Source organism: Trichomycterus rosablanca, chromosome 19, assembly GCF_030014385.1.
Source record: "Trichomycterus rosablanca isolate fTriRos1 chromosome 19, fTriRos1.hap1, whole genome shotgun sequence".
NCBI lineage: Eukaryota > Metazoa > Chordata > Actinopteri > Siluriformes > Trichomycteridae > Trichomycterus > Trichomycterus rosablanca.
Window position 1 is genome coordinate 6,116,504 of NC_086006.1, and position 11,980 is coordinate 6,128,483.

Sequence of the window (11,980 nt, forward strand, 5' to 3'; positions counted from 1 at the left end):
AAGTCAGTAATAATCTTGGAGCAGAATTTCTTTTTATTTGCTGAATTTTAGAAGTCTTATAAGTGTTGGGAAAAATAACAACAAAAGTTTAATCGTTTCATAACTTTGGCACATACAAAATTTCATGTTTTATTATTTGCCAATATTTAAATTGTATTAACAAAACAGTAGCTATGAATTAACTGCAAAAGTCAAAGAACATCAATAAAATATGGAATTGCACCAAGGGAGTCCAAACTTTTGCCTAAGACGTATAGAACAATTTCTCAAACCATTCAGCATTAAATAAACAATTATTTATCAGAAATTACCAAAGCAAACCAAGCTAGTTAAGATACAAATATAAGATTGCACTTTGCAAAAATATAATGATAGTAAACCATCTCTTGGTAGATTTAAAAAATTAAACCAAAGACAATACATTTCAATCATGATTAACAGCTTTTATGAGAAGCAAAAATGAATTCCTTACAAATCATTAATCAAAACCTTTTTATATGAAACCAGCATCAACCTTAACATAATAATATTCCCCATTTGTGACAATTGGTTGTCAATAAGAGAGCGAACTGCAAAAAAATTTACTATGGAATTTGCACCAGTAGCAAATACCAGTAAAGGCTAAAGTTTACCCTAAATAGAGAATACCATGTTATTTAATAGGCAGCATTTAGGAAGGAACACATATTCCCATGCACTTTACCAGTATCACCTCAGAATACAGTCTAGAACTGTTCCACTAGTTGGGTGATTAAAAGCAGCAGATTTCACCATTGCAGTGTTTTAGATACTTAGAGTGTTGAGAGCTGGCACAAGGGTGACGGGGTCAGGAAGATTCTGATTCTGGTCGTTTGAACCCTTGCTTTGTAGAACTTTCTGTCTGTGTCTTTCTTCCTGCCTCTTCTTCTTTTCTAGACGCTGTTGCTCTTTCCGTTGTTTATTTGAAAGCTAGAATTTAGAAAGAAGTTTGCAGTTAATAGAAATACTTACTTAATAATTTAAAATACTTGAATATCAACACTCTTGAAACTTGAACACTTGAACTTTTAGACAAACCTTGCTCTCTATAAATGCAATTGTTGTCATATGCAACTTTGTGAAATATTTTTTGAGGACATACTTTGATGCTTAATTTAGTATACATAAAGTATACATAAAATGTACTATTTTTATTTACATTTAAAGCATTTACCAGACATTTTATCCAAAGCGACTTACAATTGAGATAAATACAATCTAAGCAATGGCAAGTTAAGGGCCTTGCTTAAGAGCCCAAAAGTGGCTTGAACCAGCAACCTTGATAATGAAAATGAAAGGCCACCACCACTATAGTAGTTGTGTTTTTCCAACAATGTATAAGGTAGTAGCTCAAGAACTTTGAGATGCAATGTTAGCATGAAATTTGCTTTAAGACTGGATTATCAATGAATAGCACATACAGTCAAAGAGCTGGCTCTCCAGAGATAGAAACCAGAATGTTTATAAATATTATGTATTGGCCAAACTTCTTCAAAAATCTTATCTTAACTTGCATTATTCTTTAATTAGTGAGTTATTCCAAAATGCAATCAAATCTTTTATTAATAATATCAGTAAAATGTCAAGTATAAGTAAAAACTTGATTAGCTTTTATAATACATATAGTAATTTAAATTTAAAAATGCTTATAACCATACATATAATCACACCAACCTTGGGTTTGGCAGGATTGCTGCTCTCTGTAGGTGGTATGTTATCCTTACATTCCGCTTGGGTGCTTTGAGGCTGAGTATGTTTTTCTTTATCGGACTCATGTTGTGATTGATTTCTCAGCTCGGACTCCAACCAGTCTGAATGCCACTTTTCTGAAGCGGCACTTGATTGACACACATTCACTGTTTGACCGGAAAAAGGGGTAAAGCGCATGACGAGTATATTTTATATCCATCGGCATTGGAAATTACAAGCGCTATTTTCCAGAAACATACAGAACATGCAATATGTATCTTGAATCTGTGACTTTTGAATTATTTTTTTTAAAACACACATGAATTTGATGCCTGCAACGTACTCAGAAAAGTTTGGATGAGGCAAAATGTGAGTGAAACATTTATAGACTAATCAGGTTACAACAGTTTCGGAGGAACCGTGTGACAGCCTCAGCCTCCTTAATTTGAGGTGGGGGTGGAGGCAGCAACGGGTGAGAGAGATAAAGTTCCAATTGGCCTTGACTAGATTAGGGTGTATTGCAATCTGAAACTCTAATATGCATAGAGAAAATCAATTCAATGCAGAACTATCAAAGATCAATTCAGATGGACCGAAAGAAACAGAAAACGTGCTGACGTCCAATATGTGTGAAGGTGGCATTGATACAAAGGGGTATATTGGGATTTTAGAAAGACTGACATTTTACAGTTAGATTCTATATATATTTTGTCACTGTACACAAACAATAAGGCTGATTATTCAGCTAAATATTATTACTATGATTAAAAAATTATTAAACTAATTTCAACTAACCAACTAAATTATTGCTATTGATTATTGAAAGGAAAATGCATACTAGGCTTTGGCCAAGGACAAAAAAAGTGACTGACTTACTGTTGGTCTTAAGGGAATTCAGGATCACGTCCTCCTCATCAGAGGGAGAAAGGCAGGGGGAGGGGGCTCTCTGCTTGTCCTTCTGACCGTCACCAAACCGTCCTGAATTATTTAGATTCTATTATAAAGAAAAGTGAACACTAAGATCCACTGTTTGAAATAAACCCCAATTTCTTAAATATCTTACTTTGTGAACATATTCATCAGATATTGCTTTGTTTTCATATGAACTTACAAAAAGTTTTGGGCAAAAATAAAAGCTAATACAAAGATTTACGAACAGAAATCCGGAGACTGGCAGGGCTTTCAGAGTTGTCTGCAATATGTCGAACACTGTCGTAGTGGTCCCCATAGCGGTATGCTATATGAAGCTCCTGACATGAAGGCTTCTCAGACCCATTTATCTACAAGACAGCACAAGTTAAACCCAATCACAATAGTTTAAAATTACACAGATGATCAGAATCTAGAATTTTTGATAATCGAAAACCCCTCCTTACCTCCCACAGAGGTGCATTCAGCTGATGGATGACCACTTTCACTTGTTGGCTGCGAGCAAAGGCCACTATTGCATCATTGCCTGCAAACGTGCCTGGCTGTGTAAGGTCTGACACTGAGGGATGGGAACAGAATGAATGCTCTTGGACAGATGATTCTGGGTATGGTTATAGTATTTTGAGTAAACCCTATTTTATTTGTACAGTAGTCACATTTTCCTATTAAAAACTAAGACTAAGTAGCTATTGGTGGTGGGGGTTTAATAAGGGGTTAAACTAAAATTTGAGACCACATTCAATATTTAGCATAAGCTTAGCAACTCATGCAGAAGGTTTGTCTAATCATATCCCCAACAGATCATGTTGATATGCTAAATATATGCTAAATATCTCTCCATTGTCCAGAAATGTACTGTCATAATTTTACAGTCAGAATCCATCCATTTCTAATCACCTCAAATCAAGTGATGTACAGAATTTCAGTTTTTCATCTGAAAGCAAACTGATTTTAACTGCTGCACTAGGCTGATTTCAGTGTGCTTGAGGCATAAGTCAAAAATAACACTCTCTTACCGTGCTTAGTGAATGGCACATCATCCTCCACAAATGGCTCAAAGTCCTGCTGGTGGGACAGCATATACTGAACAGTTTCCTGGCGTAGGTGGAGATGACCTCGCGAGTGTCCTTCCAGCTGGTCCCCAAGAGCTCGGAACAAACAGTTTCTATAGAGCAGACAGCAAGATGCCAAATCTTGTCTATCAGAAATTATCAACTATAAAAATCGGTAAAGTGTCACCAGTTTTTTATTTTTATTTTACATTAATATTTTTCTCTGGCATGATCACACATATGCTACAGAAGTGGTGGATATAGAATAAATAAAAAAATAACCAAATTAAACATACCCATCTCCAGGAACCTCCCTCAGTTTGAGGCCGAGGGCTTTGAGCTGGTTGGAGAAGCTGAAGAATTCCTCTCCTTCATCTTCTCCTGGTGGCCTATTTTTCCGATCTTTCGCCAAAGCCCTGCGTGCGGCCCGTTCATCCCTCTTTCTCTCCAGGTCGCATTTCTTATTCCCACGTACAGGCTTCCCTGACTGCTTCCTTGACATGGTAATGCGTTGTGAACTTTCACTTTACTACAGCCTGATTTCGTCTACCTGACATCCACGTACAACTGTAACCTAGACACAAATTGTTTTGACAAAGAAAAACATATTATAAGGACAATTTGGAATTCATCCGGTCATTAGATGATTATCAGATTAAACAACTAACCACAGTCATAAACATCACACTGTCACAATTTATATATATATAGATGAAATAGGAACTGGCATATAAATTTAACCAGGGAACAATCATAGCAGTTCAGTGTGTAAAGCAGTGGTTCTCAGTCTGCTGCCATTTTTAGTACAGAGTACAGCGTTAACTTTATATATGTTATTATACAGAGGAAAGCACATGGTGGTGGCTCTAAAACATTTGAGTGGTAATCTATAAAGTACCCAGAATGTTTCCTAGATTCATAGCAGGAAGAGTACAGTGAGACACAGACACTGGTAGTAAATATATCTGACAAATCAAAACTGAACCACTTAGAACTTAAAATACAACATAGAATCTAATCAGTGTTTGAGAAGGGTGGCACGTTGGCTAAGTGGGTAGCACTGTCGCCTCACAGCAAGAATGTCCTGGGTTCGATCCCCAGGTGGGGCAGTCCGGGTCCTTTCTGTGTGGAGTTTGCATGTTCTCCCCATGTCTGCGTGGGTTTCTTCCGGGTGCTCCGGTTTCCTCCCACAGTCCAAAGACATGCAAGTGAGGTGAATTGGAGATTCAAAATGGTCCATCACTGTGTTTGACATGAAAACTTGTAAACTGATGAAACTTGTGTAATGAGTAACTACCGTTCCTGTCATGAATGTAACCAAAGTGTAAAACATGACCTTAAAATCCTAATAAATAAACAGTGTTTGAGATCAGTGATCTTGCTGCTGTGTCGTTACGCGGCCGCATGGTTGTAATAAAGTGTAGAGAAACACTCTGACGGTATGTTAATGTGTGACACAGTAGCTGGATGGGCCTAACATTAGTAGTGATGTGACATTTGAAGCGAGGCTTCGGAGCCTGTGTCGAGCAAAAAGGGGTGTGTCAAATGAAGCCCCGGTTCGAGGCGTGTATTGTGACGTAAAAAATCACGTGACTGATGACAAACGAGGCCTCGGATTTAGTGGGACACGTCATCGATTCATTTTGCGTGCCGCTACCGCATAAAGAGGGTTTGAACCGCAAGGCACTTTGTGGGTTTTGAGTTGGCGTTGTTTGGTGTGGTTGCGAGGCGATTGGAGTGTGCGTTACAGTTAGTTTGAAAAGTTTAGTAATAACATTATAGATTATATCAGTTATAATTATTATAGTAATATTATCAGTTATTAATATAATTATATCTAATATTTATATTATTAGGTTAGGGTTTAGTAGACTAGTTAGTTGAGTAGTTTAGTGTTATATATATATACAGTATATATATATATATATATATATATATATATATATATATATACAGTGTATCACAAAAGTGAGTACACCCCTCACATTTCTGCAAATATTTTATTATATCTTTTCATGGGACAACACTATAGACATGAAACTTGGATATAACTTAAAGTACTCAGTGTACAACTTGTATAGCAGTGTAGATTTACTGTCTTCTGAAAATAACTCAACACACAGCCATTAATGTCTAAATAGCTGGCAACATAAGTGAGTACACCCCACAGTGAACATGTCCAAATTGTGCCCAAAGTGTCAATATTTTGTGTGACCACCATTATTATCCAGCACTGCCTTAACCCTCCTGGGCATGGAATTCACCAGAGCTGCACAGGTTGCTACTGGAACCTCTTCCACTCCTCCATGATGACATCACATCATGATGACATCACAGGATGTTAGACACCTTGAACTCCTCCACCTTCCACTTGAGGATGCGCCACAGGTGCTCAATTGGGTTTAGTCCATCACCTTTACCTTCAGCTTCCTCAGCAAGGCAGTTGTCATCTTGGAGGTTGTGTTTGGGGTCGTTATTCTGTTTAAAAACTGCCATGAGGCCCAGTTTTCGAAGGGAGGGGATCATGCTCTGTTTCAGAATGTCACAGTACATGATGGAATTCATGCTTCCCTCAATGAACTGCAGCTCCCCAGTGCCAGCAACACTCATGCAGCCCAAGACCATGATGCTACCACCACCATGCTTGACTGTAGGCAAGATACAGTTGTCTTGGTACTTCTCAACAGGGCGCCGCTACACATGCTGGACACCATCTGAGCCAAACAAGTTTATCTTGATGTCGTCAGACCACAGGGCATTCCAGTAATCCATGTTCTTGGACTGCTTGTCTTCAGCAAACTGTTTGCGGGCTTTCTTGTGCGTCAGCTTCCTTCTGGGATGACGACCATGCAGACCGAGTTGATGCAGTGTGCGGCGTATGGTCTGAGCACTGACAGGCTGACCTCCCACGTCTTCAACCTCTGCAGCAATGCTGGCAGCACTCATGTGTCTATTTTTTAAAGCCAACCTCTGGATATGACGCCGAACACGTGGACTCAACTTCTTTGGTCGACCCTGGCGAAGCCTGTTCCGAGTGGAACCTGTCCTGGAAAACCGCTGTATGACCTTGGCCACCATGCTGTAGCTCAGTTTCAGGGTGTTAGCAATCTTCTTATAGCCCAGGCCATCTTTGTGGAGAGCAACAATTCTATTTCTCACATCCTCAGAGAGTTCTTTGCCATGAGGTGCCATGTTGAATATCCAGTGGCCAGTATGAGAGAATTGTACCCAAAACACCAAATTTAACAGCCCTGCTCCCCATTTACACCTGGGACCTTGACACATGACACCAGGGAGGGACAACGACACATTTGGGCACAATTTGGACATGTTCACTGTGGGGTGTACTCACTTATGTTGCCAGCTATTTAGACATTAATGGCTGTGTGTTGAGTTATTTTCAGAAGACAGTAAATCTACACTGCTATACAAGCTGTACACTGACTACTCTAAGTTATATCCAAGTTTCATGTCTATAGTGTTGTCCCATGAAAAGATATAATGAAATAATTGCAGAAATGTGAGGGGTGTACTCACTTTTGTGATACACTGTATATAGTATTATATATCTTAATTACCTATATTATTATTAATATACATCTGTATTATCATTTATATACATCTATATTATCTACATACATCTATATTATCTACATACATCTATATTATTTTAATATAGAGTGTAGGTTAGTTGTAGGCTAGATAGACACCATGGAGCCACCCAGAAAGAGGAGGACTTCTCCTGTCTGGGAACATTTTGAATTGTTTGCTCAAAACAAGGTATGTCATAATTGTATTGTCAGAAAATTGTATATTCAGAAAGTAATCATTACAATATCCTCCATAACCTATACATAATGTGTTTTACTGTCATGATGCAGGTAAGGTGCTTGCTGTGTCATAAGGAGCTCACTTACAGCAACAACACATCCTCCATGATAAGGCATTACAGAGCAATACATGATCATGCACAGTCTGCTGCCAGTGGTCCAGACACCAGTCAAAGTAAATAATAAATAAATAATCTTTATTTAATTATCTACATCATGTGTTTGGCCCTTGTAATAACTTCAATTACATATTGTTTCAGATTCCAGAAAGAAAATAGTGGATGATGCCCTGGTCAATATGGTCATCAAAGACTCACAACCCTTTTCCATTGTGGAAGATGTGGGCTTTAAGGAATTAATTCATGTACTGGAACCGACATATGTTCTACCAACCAGACAGGTGTGTATGGTAGGGATGTGTTTTATGATTTTCTTTGCTACTTAAACATGAAATTAATAGTAGGTCAACTCTTCATATTTGATTTTAAAGGCTCTAAAGGCAATGGTGGACAAGCAGTATGAGGAGGCTAAGGAGAAGGCCAAGAAGACACTGCAAAAAGTCATGTCTGTCAGCCTTACATCTGACATGTGGACTTCAATCAATATGGAAGCATACCTTGCAGTCACTTGTCATTTCATTGATGAAGAGGACCAGCTAGGGACAATTTTGCTTGGGGTAGAGCATTTTCCAAGTACCCATACTGCAGAGAACCTAGCAATGGCTCATTCAAGATTCATGGAGGAGTGGGGCATAAAGGACAAAACTAAATGTATAGTGACAGATGCTGCAGCCAACATGATTGCTTGTGTTAACAATTTAAATGTTAGACATGCTCTATGTGTCGCTCACAATCTAAATCTTATAGTAAAAAAGTCCTTTGAAGAAGTACCAGGCCTGTCTGAGTTGAGGGCAAAATGTCGCAAAATGGTTACTTATTTTAGAACCAGCACGACTGCCAAGGAAACATTGACGCAGGTACAAAAGCAGATGGGCCTCCCATCTCTTAAAATGATATTAGAAGTGGACACCAGGTGGAACAGCACATATCTCATGCTGGAGCGCCTGTATAACCTTAGAGAGCCAGTTGGAGCAGCTCTGGCCTCTCTAAGGACTGAAATAACCCCTCCAACATCTCTGGAATATGAAATAATTAAAGAGACAATTCAGGTTCTTGGTGCATTTCAGCAGGCTACCATAGAGCTGTCAGGGGAGAAATGGGTAAGTGCATCCAAGGTAATACCAATGCTCAAGATGCTAAGCCACACTACCCAGAACAAGACTAAGAGCTTGACCTCGAGCATGGCAAGGCAACTTGGAGCGAATCTGGTACGCCGGGTAATAGACCGCTCTTTAAAGGCAGAGGCAATAACTGTCAGGACCATGCCAACTCTGCTGGATCCGAGGTTTAAAAAGCTGGGATTCTTGAGCTCCACTAAATTGGAAGAAGCTATAACAAGGTTAAAAGGGAATTGTGCTGAAATCATCAGAAACACTCCCTCATCAACCCCCCTTCAGCTACAAGAGGCCATACAAACAGACCAATCATCTGACAGTGGTCAGTTTTTCTTCGGTTTAGTAATATGTGATATATATATATATATATATATATATATATATATATATATATATATATATATATATATATATATATATATGTATATGCATATGTGTGTGTGTATGTGTGTGTATAATGTAATATCAATCACTGATTGCTGTTTTTGTACCCTTGTACACTTATAGGTGACCTTTGGCATTTGCTAGACTCCAATGTGGGACAGAGCAGGCAGAATTCGAGTGCAATAGTTGATGCAACCATTGAAGTTGACAGATACTTATCTGAAGTAAACCTGCCCAGACAAGAATATCCACTCATGTACTGGAGCAAACATAAATATATATATCCACATTTATATAAGTTGGCACAAATGTTTTTATGCATTCCAGCCTCCTCAGTGCCATGTGAAAGGGTATTCTCTAAGGCTGGGGAGATTGTATCCAAAAAAAGGAATCGCCTAAACCCCAACACTGTTAAAAAGCTTATATTTTTAAATAAAAATCAATAAGTTGAATTTGTCCCTTCTCCATACTTCTTTGTCGTAGTTTACTGTCCTTCACTCAAAGTTCAATAAACACATCATTCATAAAGCACTCTTGCACTCCCAGTTTAATAAGCACATTTACATTCAGTGTCATCATTGTTGTATTTATTTTAAGTGTTTATCATCACTTAATACCTAATAATATTTCCTAGCAAACAACCTTTTATATTCATTGATACAGAGTGGCAAAGATGGTTGATTTCCTATATAGACATTCAAAGATACTCTGGCTCAGATTACTGTAGATTGTCATATTTCTCTTTTAACAGCAGGTGTCACTAGTGAGAACAGTTCATGAGGCTTCGAGTAATGAACCTTTTGGCGAATCTTTGGACTGGAAAGCCTCATTGGTTCATGAGGCTTCATTTTGCCATCACTAAACATTAGTAATGTCGTCGGCAAAATGTGGATTATTAATAACATAATATGACTTCATTGCATTTTGAAGATTTAAACACTAAGTCATGTGTGAACATTAGACAATGACCTGCTTAAAGTAACGTGAATCTGACAAGCATGAGCTAAAAAGCTTTGGCTCAGTTATGGTAATGTCTAACAAACGCTGTCACCATGGAGATTATTAAACGTAGTTTGGATTTGTAAAAACTACCTAAACATTTATCCTTAAATCAAAAGAAATGCACTCTCACTTGTGTGCACTGTCAAAAAGATGATGGAAGATCATTTTAACGGCGTTAAAAAAAAATCGTGGCTGTGTCCTAAATAGCACACTTCAATACTAAACAGTTGTCAGTGATTTGTACAAATTGTCATTAAGTTTGGTTTACTATTTAGTGCCCTAGTACGCAGTTTGAGACGCAGCCATAGCTTCTGCTAATGCTACCAATTAGCAGTTTAACGAACTAACTACATATAAACTACCGTTGTGGTATAAACCGGGCTCAAAATTGTCTTTACAAAGAAAAGACAAAAATTGTACTTACATTGTCTGTTGAGGTGTTAATGTATTAAATATCGCATAGAGTCCAGGTTTATTAGAAACAGTGCTAGCTAGCTGATCGGTTTGTTTACCTCACTATCATATCCTGTTACTTAAAGTACGGTGGCCGGGATGCAGTCTTTACAGAGAGCAAATTCCTTTCGTTTTGGTGTAAATGCAACAAAATATTAATGAACAAATTACTGTATTTAGTTTCTTTAAAAACGATCAAAATTGAGGTATTTTTCACAGGTTGAGACGTTTTTCTTTACTGAGAAGAGAATGAGAAATTAGTTTATTTATGGCTCACGCACTGGGTTTGACAGTGTGACGTCACTCAAAGTTTAGATGCCATATGCCAGGATCACTGTCACAAAAAGTCCTTAAATGACAAAAATCCTCACGTTCGTCCATTATAAAATTGATGTTTGTTAATAAATATTCTTGCCCTTAACGTAACTGCCGTACATATCAATGTCATAATAAAAAAGACTGGGACTAGCAACAGCAGCACAAATCATAGTGAACTGTACTACATTTAAATGATTGTAATTTAAACTACTTAAACTAATTATTTATACAATTACAACAAGATCCACTCTTTCTTCAGTAAAGGTGTATTTATTATTACAGTAGTAATATGCCAATTCATTGCAATGTGCTGCAAGCTTACCCATACAATCAGTCAGTTAAACCTAAGGGCAATGTAAATTAGACTGTCCACTTTCTGTGGACCTGTTGTACCAAGAGCTTATAACTGTTGTAGAACATTAAGCATTTTTTTTTTTAATGTAAGAAATGCAGATTTTCTATGGTGATCATTGATTTACATGTTTCTTGATAACTGTAATTCTTACTATAAACACTTGGACAGAAACGTTGGCAAACCTAGAGATTTGTGTTTTTGTTGTTGTACCTTCTCTTTTTTATATCCTTAAGCATAGCACATTGTGCTGATGGATTGTTGCAGGACATCCAGACCTCTGAAGAATTACAAATGCACTTAACTTCCAAGAAACAATTTGACTGTTGAACTGCCCTGTCCCCTTATTGGAACCTGGTACAGGTATCAATAGAAGTTATCGATACAGGGTTTTATGTATTTACAAAAATAATTAATATAATTATTTAAAACTTTAGTCTTATCTTCAGAGCTAGATTTTTATATACAATAATTCCAACTGTAAATTCAGCTTACTGTTTTCAGTTGCATTTTACATAATGTCCTACTTATAGAAACTTGAACAAATTTGACATCTCAAATCTTATCCAGTTAATTGTAACAATTTGGAGAAGCTCTGTGGTTCACATCTAGACTCTAGACTGAGCTGTGAATGCTGTGAATGACTCACCAAGTTGCTCAATAAAGATAAGAACAACTATAAATATGACTTAGATAAAGCATTTAATGCAGACATCCC

At 37.5% G+C, this 11,980-nt stretch overlaps 2 protein-coding genes across 2 annotated transcripts; one reads left to right on the plus strand and one right to left on the minus strand.

Annotated features, from left to right (window-relative positions):
- Positions 1 to 26: 26 nt before the first annotated feature.
- Positions 27 to 10,648, minus strand: otud3 (OTU deubiquitinase 3). Its single transcript, XM_063015592.1, has 8 exons — positions 10,564 to 10,648; positions 3,986 to 4,263; positions 3,654 to 3,802; positions 3,084 to 3,196; positions 2,865 to 2,987; positions 2,584 to 2,701; positions 1,693 to 1,874; positions 27 to 948 (listed from the first exon to the last, which is right to left on the minus strand). Exons 2-8 carry the CDS (start codon positions 4,189 to 4,191, stop codon positions 784 to 786), a joined length of 1,056 nt encoding a protein of 351 aa, XP_062871662.1. The 5' UTR covers positions 4,192 to 4,263; positions 10,564 to 10,648; the 3' UTR covers positions 27 to 783.
- On the plus strand, positions 7,337 to 9,583 carry LOC134333854 (zinc finger BED domain-containing protein 4-like). The gene is made up of 5 exons (XM_063016023.1): positions 7,337 to 7,469; positions 7,571 to 7,694; positions 7,780 to 7,919; positions 8,010 to 9,075; positions 9,261 to 9,583. The coding sequence occupies exons 1-5, from the start codon at positions 7,401 to 7,403 to the stop codon at positions 9,581 to 9,583; spliced, it is 1,722 nt and encodes a 573-aa protein (XP_062872093.1). The 5' UTR covers positions 7,337 to 7,400.
- Positions 10,649 to 11,980: the final 1,332 nt, after the last annotated feature.